Raw genomic sequence first — 18,169 nt, 5'->3', positions numbered from 1 at the left:
TGGGTTAAGCTTTATCTGAAGTCTTTTATATATAAAAGACAGTAAATTCCCTTTTCCGAGTAGGCCGGTTTAAGTTGGGTTTCTATTTCTTTGCAATCAAGAGTCCTGATGATTCAGAGGAAAGAATGACTTACATAATGTGAACGAAGACAGAAAGCTGGGAACTAAGAAACAGGGAGTAGTGGACAGTATCCTCAGCACCTGCCTCTGGGCACTGCCGCCTCTCCGACCATCCCCACAGTCATAAAGGAGAAATCTCCTGTACCTGTGCTTTCTTAAACGACCCTGTTCTTGCCTCAAGGTGGCTAGTGCCTGTAATCGCAGCTACTGGGGAGGCTCAGGCGGGAGGATCACTTGACCCCGGGAGTTGGAGGCTGGAGTGAGCCATGATCAGGCTACTGCACTCCAGTCTGGGCGACGGAGCAAGAAGAAGACCCTGTCTCTAAAACAAAACCAACCAAACAAAAAGACCCTACTCCCCTGATCACATCTGATCTATCACAGTTTCTTCCTCAGAAAATTGAAATTGCGACGAACAGTTTAATGTCAGTCAAGGCTAGTCTCCTGAAGGGGAAAAGAGGTGAAACCTTGGGAACCGTAGCATGGCTGTGTTTATTGCTTGTGGACTGAGCAGAAGAGAAAGCAAGACAATATCATCACTTTCTAGATGAGGAAAGCTGACGGTCAGAGAGATTATATAGCTTGCCTAAAGTTGCACATTTGGTATGATTTTCCAGAACTAGAATTCAGCTTTTTTGAACTCAAGGGTGGGGCAGGAAACAGCTAGGTCTGCGGCCTAAGAACCCTGCACAGGTGATATTTGGGGCAGACAGCAGGGGTAATCACTCTAGAAGAGTCAGGCCAAATGCAAGCACTCAGAGATATCTCCCAGCACTCAAAACAGCAAAGAAATTCTGGTGCTGTACTCGCTCGGCTCAGAGACTCGCCTTCCAGCCATGACTCAAGACAGCACCTGCGGAGAATTTGTTTCGCCTAAGCCTGCTGCACTTCCGCGGCCATTGACTCCGGGAAACTACAATTCCCATTATGCACCGCGACTTCGCGGACTAAACCCGTATAAACTACAAGCCCCAGAATGCCTTGGGCGAGAGGCTAGAGCACGGAGGAGCGAAGGGGCGTGGCCACGTCGACCGCGCGGGACCGTTAAATTTGAAACTTGGCGGCTAGAGGTGCGGGCTTGAGGTGCCTTGTTTGTAAGGGAGTCGAGTGCGTGCCTTGGTCGCTTCTGTAGCTCCGAGGGCAAGTTGCGGAAGAAAGCCCAGGCGGCCTGCGGCCCGGAGGAAAGACCTGCAGCAGGACGAGGACCTGAGCCAGGAATGCAGGATGGCGGCGGTGAAGAAGGAAGGGGGTGCTCTGAGGTAGATACGGGAGAAGAGCTGCTGGGGGCTGGGCCTGAGAGGACCCGAAGGTGCCTGGTAGGTAATAGAAGGTTCCGCTCGGAGTAGTCGAGGGGGAGATCGGCACTGTCAGAACAGGCCCCGCCGGAGCCTCCTTCCTTTTGGAGTCGAATGCCAGAGATGGAGGGGAAAAGGCAGTGGACCGAGAGCACGTGCGAATCCTGCCTCATCCAGCTTCAGAGCGAAGAAGGCTGCGGGACCCCAGCGGAACAAGGACTTTGGAAGTTGTAATGTGGTCTTGTTTGTAACTCAGCTCAGCCACCCGCTACTTGTTTGACCTTGGGCAAATCGTATGTATGGAAAATGCTGATGTTAATGCTGCCTTACGTGGTTCTGGGGGAATTCAAAGTGTTTGTTAAGTAACTGCTTCCAAATAAGCCATCAACAAAAGGCAGGTGCTATGCCAATAGCGCAGAGATCTAAAAAGCCTTTAGCCGATATCATAGAGGTCTAAATTATGCCAATAGCACAGAGATCTAAAAAGCCTCTCTCTGCATGTTTGCGGCTTTTCCTTGTATTAAAATATATATATATATAGTATATATATTGTATATATATTGTAATACAATATATATATATATTGCAGTTCTGGGTTGGAAATCTGTATGTGTTTTCACCATGGTGCCCACAATACCTAGATCAGTGCTATGTCATGGGCTCTTTCATTCAGTGTAACGAGTATTTTTTTGGCTAAGCTCTGAATGCAGCAAATATACAGACACCCAAATCTCAACCCTCATGAAGCTTAAATTCTGGGTTGGATGAGGGTAGGGGAGTCAGAAAATAAAGAAACTGTTAGGTGGAGATGGTGGTCAGTATTAAAAAAAAATAAAGCAAGTGTGGGTAGGGAATATTGGGGGTGGAGACTGGTGCGATTTTAGCTTGAACACTGGAGCCTCACTGACATGTCATTTTGGTCCAGATTTGAAGGAATCTCAAAAGCTAGCGATTCTATATCTGAGGGAAGTACAAAGGCTGAGGGTGAGAGCTGGGGAAGGAAGTTGCACCTGGCATGTCCAAGGCCATTGTCACTGGAGCAGAATTAACTAGAAGAGTAAAAGGATATTACATAAAAATGGTGAAGATGCAGACATTGTAAGGACTTAGCTTTTACTCTAGTTGTAATCAAAAGTCACTGGAAGGTTTTGAGCAAAGGAAGGACATAATCTGACTTATGTTTAAGTGGGGCTGTAGTGTTGAATACACTAAAGGCAGCAAAGGATAGAAGCAAGGGACACCAGTTAAGAGGTTGTTGAAATAATTCAGCCCAAAAGCGAGTTGAGCCAGGTGGAAAACAGTGGAGATGATGAGAAGTGGCTGATTTCTGTATATATTTTGAAGGTAGAACCAGTAGGATTTGCTGACTGACTGAGGGATATGAGAAGGGCATCAAAGTTGGCACTAAGATTTTTGGCTTGGGCAACTGAAGAATGGGATTGCCATTTATTTGAGAAAGAGGAAGACTGTGGGAGAAGCAGGTCTGGGAGGAAGTGGGGGCAGTCTTAGCTCAATTTGGGATATTTAACTGAGATAATGTAATCACTATTTTTAAGAGCAAGAGAAGAAAGTTCAGATGAATTCAACAAACATTCAGGGCATAATAGTGTTATATTTTGTATTAGATCGTGGGCATACAAAAATAAATGGCATAGCCCTTACCTTTACAGGGTTCACACAATATAGAGCAGGTCCTGGTATAACGTTGTTTTGTTATAATGTTGATGAGAAAAAAAATAATTCATTGCGGGGCTGCTGTGTATGTGAAGTTTGCATGTTTTCCACATGTCTGCATGGGTTTCCTTAGGTACTCCAGTTTCCTTCTACATCCCAAAGATGTACCTGTTAATAGGCGTGTCTAAATGATCCCAGTCTGAATGGGTGTGAATGTGAGTGCTCCCTGTGATGGAATGGTGTCCTGTCCAGGGTTGGTTCCTCTCTGAGTTGCTGAGATGGGCTCTGGCCACCCTCGACCCCAAACTAGAATAAGTGAGTTGGAAAATGAATGAAGGAATGAATACAAATTATTGTAAAATAAAAATCTGTAAAGGCTGGGCGCAGTGGTTCACACCTGTAATCCCAGCACTTCGGGAGGCTGAGGCAGCAGGATTGCTTGAGCTCAGCGGTTCAAGACCAGCCTGGGCAACATAGTAAGACGTGTCTCTATTTAAAAAGTTTATATAAAGTGTGTATGATAATCATACAAATGCATGACAGTAAACAATGCCTTATGAAAGTGCCCAGCATGCCCACTATAATGTTACTGTTTGTTTTTGAACTTTGTGGTGGTAGGAGGTACTTCTTGAAATTTTCACTCTCAAACGTTTATTCCTTGAGTTAACCCACCAACACTATGACTGCAGTCACTCACGGATTCACGAAAAATTGGGTAAATGATTATTTTTTGTTTTCATTAATTGTTCTTAAGTGTAGGAATAGCTCACATTTATTTCAGTGTTTAATATTAAAAGCGTTTCGAGTCTTTATTTAGAAGTTTGTTGATGTTTTTGTGACCAGAAATATGCCATAGGAACATAACTCTTGTTTATGTCGATCAGCCTGTGGTAAAATTGGTTTTGTTACATGTCATTTTGATTAAAGTCATAGTTTCCAAGAAGCTGTCTCCAATGTTAAGTGAGAACTTATTGTAGTTAAAAAGATGTGACTGATTACAACTCGAATTATTATTATTATTATTATTTTTTTTGAGATGGAGTCTTGCTCTGTCACCCAGGCTGGAGTGCAGTGGCTGGATCTCAGCTCACTGCAAGCTCCGCCTCTCGGGTTCATGCCATTCTCCTGCCTCAGCCTCCCGAGTAGCTGGGACTACAGGCGCCAGCCACCTCGCCCGGCTAGTTTTTTGTATTTTTTTAGTAGAGACGGGGTTTCACTGTGTTAGCCAGGATGGTCTCGATCTCCTGACCTCGTGATCCGCCTGTCTCGGCCTCCCAAAGTGCTGGGATTACAGGCTTGAGCCACCGCGCCCGGCTACAACTCGAATTATTAATCACAGTTACTTTAAGTTTTCAGCGCTTATCTAGACTGAAGTCCCATATAACTTTCACTCTATTTCAAAGATTAGTGCCAATGTGTCTCTCTTTTTAAGTCCAGAAATGATGTCTCTTAGAAGTAGTCTTCTATCTAACAATTGCAAGCCTCTGAAGTGCAGAATACATAATGGAAATTACCTCCAAAACGTTGTGGGGATTCTCTCAGTAGGCTTAATAGAATTGGGTGTGGGGATACAGGGGATTGTGACTAGTAAACTGTGTTTGTTTGCTTCTGCTTTTGGCTACCTATATGTACAAACTTCAGTTTTGAGTCATCACTGAAACGTGGGACATTAGTCACACCCACACGTTGCTAATTTTAATTTTTTCTTTTTGAGACAGGGTCTTGCTCTGTTGCCCAGGCTGCAGTGCAGTGGTGTGATCATGGGTCACTGCAGCTTCGACCTCCTGAACCCAAGCAATGCTCCCACCTCAGTCTTCTAAGTAGCCGTGACCACAGGCGTGTACCATCACACCTGGCTAATTTTTCACTTTTTGTAGAGATGGGGGTCTTCCTATGTTGCCCAGGGTGGTTTTGAACTCCTGGGCTCAAGCACTCCTCCTGCCTCAGCCTCCCAAAGTGGTAGGATTATAGGCATGAGCTACCACGTCCGGCACTAATTTTAAATTAAACTAGATGATGCACTCAGTGGTAGGCATAGAATTACTTATTGCCTTTTTGTCTACTTTGCCAAATTTATAACACTTTTGTTCCCTTCTTTTCTTTCTGCATTAAGCCCTATTCATTTTTCTTTTCTTTAAAGAAAGAGGTGGGGTCTCGCTATGTTGCCCAGGCTGGTATCAAACTCCGGGCTCAAGAAATCCTCCCACTTTGGCCTCACAAAGTGGTGGGATTACAGGTGTGAGCCACCACACATGGCAATGCCCTATTCTTATAGTACTGTCTACAATATCCTTGCCAAGTTGTCTTCCATTGGGCAATACTGTAGCCATAAACTTGAAAAACAGCTAACAAGCTTAGGCATATAATAATAATAATAATAATAATAATAATAATACTGTGTCAGTCCACTATATTCAACCCAAGACCGTGAATAATCACCTATCGGAAGACATTTACAATAATCTAGTGCTATAATAGTCAATGTTGGTATGAGATTTACATTTGTTTCCTTCTTCACAGTGAAGCCATGTCCCTGGAGGGAGATGAATGGGAACTGAGTAAAGAAAATGTACAACCTTTAAGGCAAGGGCGGATCATGTCCACACTTCAGGGAGCATTGGCACAGGAATCTGCCTGTAACAATACTCTTCAGCAGCAGAAACGGTGTGTAGAATGGCTGAGTCTCAACCTGTCATCATTCATCCCAAATGTTGTAGATAACGTGGGTGTGGATCTATGAGGGATGGCATAATGAGCACTCTTCAAAAATTGGTAGTATGAAAATCTGTTCTCTATCTGCCTTCATATCACATGACAGGCATCTGAAGATATCCTCAAGTATAATTAAGAACAAAGGCTATAGGATTTCATTTCATTGTGGTGCAGCCAAACTCTTTTTATCAATAGAAATGCAATTTATACAGGGGACAGTGATAAACATAGGAAAGCAAGTATTACATTGCAATGCTTCCCAAAAGTATTATGTTAGGAAGTTATTTTTGAGAGTATTACAAAAAAAATAGTGGTCTCCAAAGACATGTAAACCTTAGAACAATTGAATTTATACTAGAAAGTTCTCAATAATGATTTAACAAACTCTGGATAAATAAAAGCTGAAAAATACTCTTATGTTATTCAAATAGACCTGTGGATCTTGTTCTCCTTTAATACATGTTTTGATAAATATGCTTTTTTAAAAAGGTAAATCAAAATATCAGTTTCTACCTTCAATCTCTGACAAAAAGAAATACTGCCATTACAGGCAAATTATCATAATTTGGGATTATAATGTAATGACTATTCTTATTAATCTCTTTGGATTTTTTTTTTTTTTTAATATGACAGGGTCTCCCTCTATTACCCAGGTTGGAGTACAGTGGCCTGATCTCAGCTCACTGCAACCTCTGCCTCCCGGGTTCGAGTGATTCTCCCACCTCAGCCTCCCAAATAGCTGGGATTACAGGCATGCACCTCCACGCCCGGGTAATTTTTGTATTTTTAGTAGAGATGGAGCCTTGCCATGTTGGCTGTGCTGGTCTTGAACTCCTGAGCTCAAGCAATCCACCCACCTTGGCATCCCAAAGTGCTAGGATTACAGGCGTGAGCCACCACACCCAGCCTCATTCATCATATTTTTTCATGTTACATGCATCAGTAGATTACTCTTTTTATTGCTGAGTAGGATTTCATTTATTTATTCACCAATTGATGAATATTTAGATTCTTCCAGTTTTGTGCTTTATGAATAATGTTGCTATGGACATTCTTGTACAAGGCTTTTTGTAGACATAATTCTCTTTTTCTTTTTTGTTTTTTTTAGAGATGGAGTCTCGCACTGTCGCCCAGGCTGGAGTGCAGTGGCATAATCTTGGCTCACTGGAAGCTCCACCTCCTGGGTTCATGCCAGTCTCCTGCCTCAGCCTCCCGGGTAGCTAGGACTATAGGCGCCTGCCACCACGCCCGGCTAATTTATTCTATTTTTTAGTAGAAACGGGGTTTCACCGTGTTAGCCAGGGTGGTCTCCATCTCCTGACCTTGTGATCCGCCCGCCTCAGCCTCCCAAAAGTGCTGGGATTACAGGCGTGAGCCACCGCGCCCGGCAGTAGACATAATTTTCATTTCCCTTGGAATGGAATTGTTGGACCATAGAATAGATGTATGTTTAACTGTTGAAGAAACTGGTTTGCCAAAGTGGTTGTAACATTTTACATTCCTACCAGCAACTCGTGAGAGTTCATTTGTGCCAAATCCACTCCAGTATTTGGCGTTGTCAATCTTTTTCATTTTAGCCATTCTAGTTTTGTGGAGTTGTGTCTCATTACTTTGCATTTCCCTGGTGACTAATAATGGTGAACGTTTTTTCACATGCTTTTTGGCCTTTTGGATATCTTCTTTTGTGGTGTATCTGTTTAGATATTTTGCCTAGTTTTCAAATTGTGTTGCAGGGGTTCTTTATTTACTTTCCTCAGGAGCATAGATTCAAGTTTTCCCTGATTCAAGTTTCAGGAACATAGATTCAAGATTCCCTGAATCTATGCTCCCCAGTAAGTGTTCTTTAGTCTCTGTAGTCTCTGTATTAGTCTTTCATCAAATATATGTGTTACAAATATTTTTTTCCCTCACCCATGGCTGTTTATTTTCTGGGTGTTTTTTTTTTTTTAACTGCTAAGTTTTAAATTTTGATGAAGTTCAATTAATTAGTGTTTTTCTTTTATGGTTAGTACTTTTTGTGTCCTCTTCAGGAGACTTTTGCCTACCCCAAAGTCACAAAGATACTCTCTTATTTTTTTTTACTAGTTTCATTATTTCAGCTTTTTTTTGAGATGATGTTTTGCTCTTGTTGCCGAGGCTGGAGCATAATGGCACGATCTCAGCTCACTGCAACCTCCGCCTCCCAGGTTCAAGCGATTCTCCTGCCTCAGCCTCCTGAGTAGCTGGGATTACAGGCGCGCACCACCATGCCTGGCTAATTTTTTGTATTTTTAGTAGAGACAGGGTTTCACCATGGCCAGGCTGGTCTGGAACTTCTGACCTCAGGTAATCTGCTGGCCTTGGCCTCCCTGAGTGCTGGGATTACAGGCATGAGTCACTGCGCCCGGCCAAGCATTGTTTTAGCTTTTACGTTTAGGTGTATGATTTATCTTAAATTAATCTTAAATTTATCCTTATATATGGTGTGGGGTTGGAGTAAAAAAGTTTTTTTCCCCCCATATGGGTTATCTTTCTAGTTCTTCTGCCGCCATTTGTTAGATTTTTTTTCCTTTCCTCATTGAATTGCATTGGGGCCCTTTTCAAAAATCATTTGACCACATATGTGTGAGTTATTTCTGGACTCTGTATTCTGTTCTATTGATCAAATTGTTTATCCTTTCACCGATAATACACTGTCTTGATTAGTTTTACATAGCAAGTCCAGCAGAGTGAGTGCTACAGCTTTTGTTCTTTTTCAGAATTGCTTTAGTTATTCTTGGTCCTTTGCCTTTGCAAACAACTTTTGAAATCATCTTGGCAATTTCTAGAAAAGAGCCTACTGAAAAGGAAAAAAAAAAGGCTGAGCGTGGTGGCTCATGCCTGTAATCCCAGCACTTTAGGAGGCCGAGGCGGCGGATCACCTGAGGTGAGGAGTTTGAGACCAGCACGACCAACATGGAGAAACCCTATCTCTACTAGAAATACAAAATTAGCCGGGCATGGTGGCACATGCCTGTAATCCCAGCTACTCGGGAGGCTGAGACAGGAGAATCGCTCGAACCCAGGAGGCAGAGGTTGCGGTGAGCCGAGATCGCGCCACTGCACTCCAGCCTGGGCAACAAGAGCGAAATTCTGTCTCAAAGAAAAATAAAAGGCGGGGGGGGAAGAAAAGAACCTACTGGGATTTTGGTTATGTTGGTTTGATTCTATAGATCAATTGATAACATTGCTGATTTTTATCAGTAGCATCTTAGATTTTATTTTTTCACTATTTCTGCAGATAATCTCATTATTTCACACTTTAATTGCCATATTAGCCTCATAATTGTGGTCCCTTCTTCTTATGCCTGGCTATCCTTATAAAGTTCTTGATTAATCTTTTTGAAATCTTATATTTAAGATGCCCTCCAATAGTGGCTGGAGTAGATGGAATCCAAAGTCTTTAAATTTACATTTAAAGCATGTGCTTCTTACTTCTCCAGGGGTCTCCATTTGTTCTCGGTACTGACTTTATGTTATAGCTTAGGGTCCACTCATCTTCCTTTGGATGAACTCTTCCACCTTAGTAATTTTATTCAATATTAGTTTCCCTCTGTCTTGAAAAAACTGTTTTTCTTTCAAATTCCATGGTTCCTTCAGAGTCTCACCTTCTGAGGCTGCTTCTTTGATACCTCCTTTTGACTTCTTAAAGTCTTTACTATCCATTCTTGGCAACTATAATTTCGCATACCGCTTTTTATTACTAGTTCATTTTTCATTTGTGTACTTTGTTTTCCTTATTAGAGTATAGATTCCCATGTGTCAGGAACTAATTTATTATTTTTAGATCAAACATAACTTCTTATCCAATTTTTATTAATCACTTATCCAAATTATGGCTTATTACCTAATTCTTCCCCTCTATTCTAACTGGTCAGTCTTAATTTGGTCTTAGCCCTCCCTGCCTTTGCCAGCTTTTTATAGTCATATGTTACCCTTTCTTCGAGGTATTCTCCAAATTATCTATGGTATTATTCTTCTCTGACTAATGTTACCCATGGAACTTTTTTTTGAACTTTAAAATTCTTATTTATATATTTGTTCATGTGTGTAAACCCTTTACATTTAAGACTGGTCAACCTAACAAGAAAGTACTATTATTATCCCCATTTTACAAATGAGGAAACTGAAAACAGAGTTTTAAGTAGCTTGTCCATGTTACTCAGCTTGTGATTGGTGGAGCTGAATTTGAATCTAGGTTGTCTTGTTCCAGAGTTTTTAACTGCTGTGTAATATTAATACTACTTTTCTGTATGTTGTCTTGAAATTTATTTATCTAATTCCTATATATTTTCTCTCTCTTCTTATGTTAAGTAGAATCTTATTTCTATTCTTTTTTTTTTTTGAGACAGAGTCTCGCCCTGTTGCTCAGGCTGGAGTGCAGTGCCGCCATCTCTGCTCACTGTAACCTCTACTTCTGGGTTGAAGTGCTCCTCCCACCTCAGCCGCCCGAATAGCTGGGATTACAGGTGCTTGGCACCATGCCCAGCTAATTTTTGTATTTTTAGTAGAGATGGGGTTTCACCATGTTGCCCAGGCTGGTCTCAAACTCCTGACCTCAGGTGATCCACCCCCCTTGGCCTCCCAAAGTGTTGGGATTACAGGCATTCGCCACCATGCCTGGCCTTTTTCTATTATTTAACAAACCCATAAACTCTAGTGCAATAATTTAGATCAATATGACCTACTTATTACATGAATAAAAATGGAAGTGATACTTGTTCGTTGGCTGTTGTCACTATTGCATATGCTAACTTTTTCTGTTTAAATTTCAGGGCATTTGAATCTGAAATTCGATTTTACACTGGACATGACCCTCTGGATGTTTGGGATAGGTGAGTCTTTTTATTTCACAAGGACAATATAAACATTAACAGATAAGTCCTTATGGCCATGTTTCCAAATTGGGGTATATGGAGTGTGTGTCAGAGTAGACAGTGGTGTCCTGGGGGCACAGAGATCCAGAATAATCATAATATATTTTCTTGAGGTGTTTAAGATTCAGGAAATTTCGAGTTTATGATGTATGCCTTTGAACTACACCCTTGTATCCCTATCCTCAGTTTTCCCCAGAAGCATGTATTAGAGATACTTTGGAGAAGTTTGAGGGATACAGGCTTAGGGTATGTCATTGAGGACCTCAAAAGAAACATGCTTTACTTCTGCTTAAATCCAGAATGGGTCTTGGAGCAGGAACAAAAGTACATGTTCAGTTTAAAATGTGTTCTTATCTTTTTCTTCCCATTTAGGTATATCAGCTGGACAGAGCAGAACTATCCTCAAGGTGGGAAGGAGAGTAATATGTCAACATTATTAGAAAGAGCTGTAGAAGCACTACAAGGAGAAAAACGATATTATAGTGATCCTCGATTTCTCAATCTCTGGCTTAAATTAGTAAGTCTTTCTTAAGTGCCATCTGAGTTTTAAATATTAAACTAAGAGATTTTCTCTAGAGGTATCTGGTATACCAAAAAAAAGTAAAACCTGAGCCATTTTGAACCATTTAGTAGATTGGGAACATTTAATAAATATGCAATACTTCTTAAATTGGTTCTACTTAAAGGTGGACTTAAATATAGTATAATAAGGTATTTTCGCCCTTTTAAGATTGATCGCAAAGTCTGTAGATCTCTCAGTGAGTATGGATTATTAATTTATTTTATTTTTTGAAACAGGGTCTCACTCTGTCACCCAGGCTGGAGTGCAGTGGCTCCATCATGGCTCACTGCAGACTAAACCTCCTGGGCTCAAGCAATCCTCTCGCCTCAGCCTCCTGAGTAGCTGGGACTACACATGCTATACCATTACATCCAGCTAATTTTTTAATTTTTAATAGAGATGACCTCTCTCTCTGTTGCCCAGGCTGGTCTCGAACTCCTGAGCTCAAGCCATCCTCTCACTTTGGCCTCCTCCCAAAGTGCTGGGATTATTTGACCTCCCAAAGTGCTGGGCCTCCCAAAGTGCTGGGTGTAGGCATGAGCCAACACCCCTAGCCCAGATTACTTACTTGTTTATTCTAAACATAACTGGGTGTAGTGATTCATGTCTCTGGTCCCAACATTTTGGGAGGCTGAGGTGGGCTGATCACTTGAGTCCAGGAGTTCAAGACTAGTCAGGGCAACATGGTGAAACCCCATCTCTACAATAAGTACAAAAATTAGCCAGGTGTGGTGGCACAGCACCTGTAGTCCATCTACTCAGGAGGCTGAGGTGGGAGTGTCACTTGAGCCCGGGAAGTCCAGACTACAGTGAGCTGAGATTGCACCACTGTACACCAGCCCAGGTGACAGAGCAAGATCCTGTCTCAAAAAAACAAAAACCAAAGCAGAAAAACATAATTGGGCCATTCAACTGTACTGGATGAAAAGGTGCAGGAACTAACATTTGGCAGCAGTGTGGTTGTTTGGGAAAAAACTTCCCTCTGTGATTCTGGTATCCCTTTTACCCCTTTATGAAAGTCATCAACATAAAGAAGTGATATTTTAGTTTTTTATTGGTCTTTGGACTTTTTTCACCTAGTGTATTGCTACAGCCAAAAATGTCTGCCTCAGCTGGGCATGGTGGCTCATGCCTGTAATCCCAGCACTACTTTGTACTGTCTCACTTGACATGTAGGAAAAGCGTATTTTTCATTAAAAAAATGACCACGGTTTCTTAGACATTAATATTACTGCTTTTATTCTAAAATAGAAAAAAATAATAAATATTTGGAATTATTTACAATTACTGCAATATGATGAAATATTGACATTAAAACTGATAAGATTTCTTTCTAAAACAAATCTCTCGACATTAAAAGTGATAAGATTTCTTACTAAAATAAAGTAAGAAATAAATTTCTTACTAAAATAAGTCTTGAGGAGGACTGATTTTAAACTTCCAATACAGTTGACCCTGGAACAACACAGGGCTTAGGTGTGCCCACCCCTCACCCAGTTGAAAATCTGCGTGTAACTTTTGGCCCCCAAAACTATTAATAGCCTACTGTTGACCAGAAGCCTTACCAATAACATAAAGTTGATGAACACATAGTTTGTATGCTGAATGTATTATATCCTTTTTTTTTTTTCCCACAACAATGTTAGCTAGAGAAAAGAATGTTTTTAAGAAAATTATAAGGAAGAGAACGTGTATTTAATAGTCATTAAGTGGATCTTTATAAAGATCTTCATCCTCGTTGTCTTCACATTGAGTAGGCTGAGGAGGAAGAAAAGAGGTTCGTCTTGCTGTCTCAGGTAGCAGAGATGGAAGAAAATCTGTGTATATGTGAACCTGTGCAGTTCAGACCTGTGTTGTTCAAGGGTCAACTGTAGTTACAAGTATAGAAAATTAGGTAAATCCTGAAGGCATAAGGTATCTTGATTTCCTCAGGACATCCGACAAATATTTTTACATCCTTAGTGAAAGGTTGGAGAAATTACTTTACAGATATTAGTTACAGAAACTTATAATGAAGAATGGCACCCAAAGAATGCTAAACAGATTTGTTAGCCTGGAGACTGTGGACCCTTGTGGTGTAACAATGGATTTTGTCCTTCATTTGTCACTAGCCTAAATAATATCTTTACGCATAATTTATTAAAAGATTGGAGACTGGGTGCAGTGGCTACTGCCTGTAATCCCAACACTTTGGGAGGCCATCACCTGAGGTCAGGAGTTCGAGACCAGCCTGACCAACATGGTGAAACCTCATCTCTACTAAAAATACAGAAAATACAAAAATTAACCACACATGGTGGTGCGCACCTGTAATCCCAGCTACTCGGAAGGCTGAGGCAGGAGAATTGCTTGAACCCGGGAGACAGAGGGCGCATGAGCTGAGATTGTGCCACTGCACTCCCCACTGGGCAACAGAGCGAGACTCAGTCTCAGAAAAAAAGATAATAAAAAAATAAAAGAGTGGACTAGCTGCACCTCTAAAGTGACTTTTAATCCCAGGATTCTATGATTATATTTAATTGGAGTTGTTAAAAGTAACACTTAATTAGAATAATTTATCTGTTTATTTTTGTTAACCTGGTGCTTGTACTGAAGAAGAAGAATATCATAAAAAGCATAATCTAGATCAGTGCTCCTGAAAGAAGGGTTTGCATACTGTGTGAGATAAGTACAAAAATTGAAAGTGAGCTTTAGAAACTTTGGTAACAATTTGATGTTGCCGGGACATCCAAACACATCATCATTCTTCGAGTAACTTCTGTTTTTATTGTATTTCATATCAGTCCATAATGGGACACACACATACACACAATAAAACTGGCCCCTTTGCCACAGATTATTTGAGAAGCAGTGGTATAGACAACCATCAAATTCAAATGATCGGCACTAGAATGATCAGAAATAATCTGAACTTTGTATATGGCTAACTCGGTACATATTAAACTATTGCTTTTTCTTTGTGGGTCTGGTCAAGAGGAGTAACAGATGAATTCTTCACACTACTTTCTTTTGCTTTGGAGAAGGATTTCTCCAGTGGGTTATTTTACGTGACTCCTACAGTCTAGCTAAGGAAAAAATTGTTTCTGGAAAACATCTGGTATTTTTATTTAAAGGTATAAAATTCGTTTAGTTTGGCAATTTAAGGGTTACCAAAAAAAAGGTTTATTTAACTTTTAGATCTATTAATCTAACCATATAGTCCTTTTATTTTTGTTATTTCTTTTTTTTTTTTTTTGAGACGGGGTCTCGCTCTGTCACCCAGGCTGGAGTGCAGTGGCCGGATCTCAGCTCACTGCAAGCTCCGCCTCCCAGGTTTACGCCATTCTCCTGCCTCAGCCTCCCGAGTAGCTGGGACTACAGGCACCCGCCACCTCGCCCAGCTAGTTTTTTGTATTTTTTTTTAGTAGGGACGGGGTTTCACCGTGTTAGCCAGGATGGTCTCGATCTCCTGACCTCATGATCCACCCATCTCGGCCTCCCAAAGTGCTGGGATTACAGGCTTGAGCCACCGCGCCCGGCCTGTTTATGTTATTTCTTAAGTGATCTCATTCAGCGCTCTGAATAACCTGATCTTTACTGGCTGTCCCATGCACAGGAACACCAGAACCATTCAGAAAGCTCTCAAAGTAGTGAAATCAATGTTAAACTATATTTATGTAGTGACAGATATCAAAGATTGGATCTTATGCTGGTAGCACATTCAGAATTATAACTTTTCTTGAAACACCACCACATATGAGAAAACATTGCTAATTTAAATAAGCAAGAAAAGTCCATTTACTGAATTACTGCAAAATTAAACTATAAAATACTAATCATTTTTGTTAAAGATATAAATAAAACATTTCATTTATTTAAGCATTTGTTGTACTAGTCCATGATTAAGGGCTAGCATATAATAGATAGCAATGTCTTCTGACTTTTAGAGCTTAGTTTATCTGAAAGACAAATGTGAAGCCATTAATTGTAACTGTAACAAAAAGAAAATTATGAGTTCTATAGGAACACATACAAGAAGGACTTAACCTAGGCTAGACAATTAGGAACAGATAAATAGGAGACATTTAGTAAAGTAACAAATGGTAGCTTCTCTAGTAGTAAAAGAACTCCTAACTAGAACATTGAAATGCTATTTTTGGCCGGGAGCAGTGGCTTACGCCTGTAATCCCAGCACTTTGGGAGGCTGAGGCGGATAGATCACGAGGTCAAGAGATAGAGACCATCCTGGCAACATGGTGAAAACCCGTCTCTACTAAAAATACAAAAATTAGCCAGGCATGGTGGCGCGTGCCTGTAGTCCTAGCTGGGAGGCTGAGGCAAGAGAACCACTTGAACCCGAGAGGCAGATGTAGCAGTGAGATGAGATTGCGCTGCTGCACTCCAGCCTGGTGACAGAGTAAGACTCCGTCTTGAAAAGAAAAAAAAGAAATGCTATTTTTATGTGAAATTAGGAATTGTTTTTAATAGCTTCTAATACTGATTAGAGTCTGGTGGAATGAGTATTTTTGCAAATTATTAAATTGTAGCATTAACAATTTTTACAACCATCTCAGAAAGCAATTTGTTACCTTTTAACATAGTTCTAGGAATTTCTCTTAACGGAATAATGTAAAATGTGAAAGGTTGTATGCGTGAAGTTATTTATTTTAGAATTATTTATAATTGGGCAAAATTAGAAGTTGTTTAAATATCCAGAAGTAGATGAACAGTTAAATTATGGAAGCTCTATTAGATGAAACATGATGCATTCGTTTAAAAATAATAGTGAAAAGAATTCGAGGCTGCAGTGAACTATGATTGCACCACTGCAGTCTAGCCTGGGCAGCAGAGCAAGACCTTGTCTCTAGAAATAAAAATAAAAATTAAAAATAATGGTTAAGTGTAAGGCAGCATGGAAAAGTGAATGATGCAGTATTATAGTGGAATAAAAGCAAATTTTATTATGATCAAAACTTTATAAGATAATATATAACCTTTTATCCTTAAGGAAAAAAAGACTGAAAAAATTTATCAAAATGTTTATGATGTGAGGTTTATAGTGATATTTTCCTCCCTCTTGCTAATAGAGTTATCTACATATGGTCTCATAATGTCCCTTCTAAAACACAGATTTGACTATGTCATTCCTTTGCTTATTGCTCACCCACCCTTAATACATATAACAATTACTATTAGGCAGATTCAAAATTGATTAGCTTGACATTCAAGGCCTATCACAGCCTTTTTCTCCAGACTGCTACCTTACCTGGAGCACTGCATAACTTTTAATTTTCTGTATCTTTGCTTATGCTATTTTCTGTGGCTGAAATGCCCTTCCCTTCCCAGTTTCCACCTGATGAAAGTCCATTTCTCCTTCAGGACTAAGCTCAAATGTTAACCCCTTCCTCCCCCCCTTTTTTTCTTTTCTTTAGAGACAGGGTCTCACTCTGTCACCTAGGCTAGAGTGCAGTGGCACTGTCATAGTTCACTGCAGCCTCAAACTCTGGGACTCAAGTGATTCTCCTGCCTCAGCCTCCTGGGTAGCTGGGACTACAGGCGCCTTCCACCATGCCCAGCTAAATTTTTAAATTTTGTTGTAGGGTCTTGTTATGTTGCCCAAGCTTGTCTCAAACTCCGAACCTCAAGCGATCCTCCTACTCCTACCTCGGCTTCCCAAAGTGTGTGAGCCACTGCACCTGGCTTATTACTCCTTCTTGAAGCCTTTACTCTCCAACTCTTCTTCTTACAAATCTCTCAATTTTGTCTCTTTTTTAGGTCCTCCCAGTGTATGGTCCTTATCACATTGTAATAATGGATTTTTTTTCAATACAGGAATTGCATGTAGTATCTCCAGTGATTGTTTGGCATCTAATAGGCATTCAATACGTGAATAGAAATTGGTTAACTGTTAACACTTTTGTTACAGGGGCGTTTATGCAATGAGCCTTTGGATATGTACAGTTACTTGCACAACCAAGGGATTGGTGTTTCACTTGCTCAGTTCTATATCTCATGGGCAGAAGAATATGAAGCTAGAGAAAACTTTAGGAAAGCAGATGCGATATTTCAGGAAGGGATTCAACAGAAGGCTGAACCACTAGAAAGACTACAGTCCCAGCACCGGTAAACTTTCTTTGGAGCTTGTCTTAACTCCTTAAAAATAATAGAAATAAATTATCTCTTTTTTGCGTCTGAATAAAGTGCTTTCGGATGGATTGGCATGTTAAGTTTACTTAGTTACTATTCAATTTTTTTAAAGATATATTTAAAAAATTTTATTTGTCATAGAGTAAAATCCACTCTTTGGTATACAGTACTATGAGTAAAAAGACTTGTAATCATCAACATTACCAAGATACAGAATAATTTCACACTCCCTAAAATAATTCCCTTTGTAGGGAACATCACACACCGGGGCCTGTCGTGGGGTTGGGGGAGGAGGGGAGGGATAGCATTAGGAGATAGACCTAATGTAAATGATGATTTAATGGGTGCAGCACACCAACATGGCACATGTATACATATGTAACAAACCTGCATGTTGTGCACATGTACCCTAGAACTTAAAGTATAATAATAATTTAAAAAAAAAGAATTCCCTTTGTAGTTAGTGCCTATGCTTAACCCAAACCCCTGGCAAACACTGATTTATTCTTCAGCCCTATAGTTTTGCCTTTTCCAGAGTGCCATATAAATGGGATCGTATAATATACAGCGTTTTGAGTCTGGCTTCTTTGATTTAGCATAATGCATTTGAGTTGTAAAAGTTCTTTATAGATTGTAAATATAAGCCTTTGTCAGATATGTGATTTGAAAATATTTTCTCTCGGCTTAAGCCTGGTCTGTTCATTTTCTTAACTGTCTTTTTTAGAACAGAAGTTTTTAATTTTAAAGAAGTCTAATTTACAAGTTTTTTCTTGTATGGATCGTGC

At 40.3% G+C, this 18,169-nt stretch overlaps 1 protein-coding gene across 1 annotated transcript in view; it reads left to right on the top strand.

The window, feature by feature from the left end:
* Positions 1 to 1,132: 1,132 nt before the first annotated feature.
* BUB1B (BUB1 mitotic checkpoint serine/threonine kinase B) overlaps positions 1,133 to 18,169 on the top strand; it is a 61,862-nt gene continuing 44,825 nt past the window's right edge. The window contains exons 1-5 of the mRNA XM_023189401.1: positions 1,133 to 1,379; positions 5,610 to 5,753; positions 10,595 to 10,654; positions 11,069 to 11,213; positions 17,164 to 17,360. Of these exons, the coding sequence (XP_023045169.1) occupies positions 1,345 to 1,379; positions 5,610 to 5,753; positions 10,595 to 10,654; positions 11,069 to 11,213; positions 17,164 to 17,360 (581 nt within the window). The 5' untranslated portion in view covers positions 1,133 to 1,344. The remainder of the gene's footprint in view (positions 1,380 to 5,609; positions 5,754 to 10,594; positions 10,655 to 11,068; positions 11,214 to 17,163; positions 17,361 to 18,169) is intronic.

The sequence above is a fragment of the Piliocolobus tephrosceles genome, chromosome 6, assembly GCF_002776525.5.
Source record: "Piliocolobus tephrosceles isolate RC106 chromosome 6, ASM277652v3, whole genome shotgun sequence".
NCBI classification, from domain to species: Eukaryota; Metazoa; Chordata; class Mammalia; order Primates; family Cercopithecidae; genus Piliocolobus; species Piliocolobus tephrosceles.
Note: the sequence above shows the minus strand (reverse complement) of the source record. Positions and strands in the feature narration are given on the sequence as shown.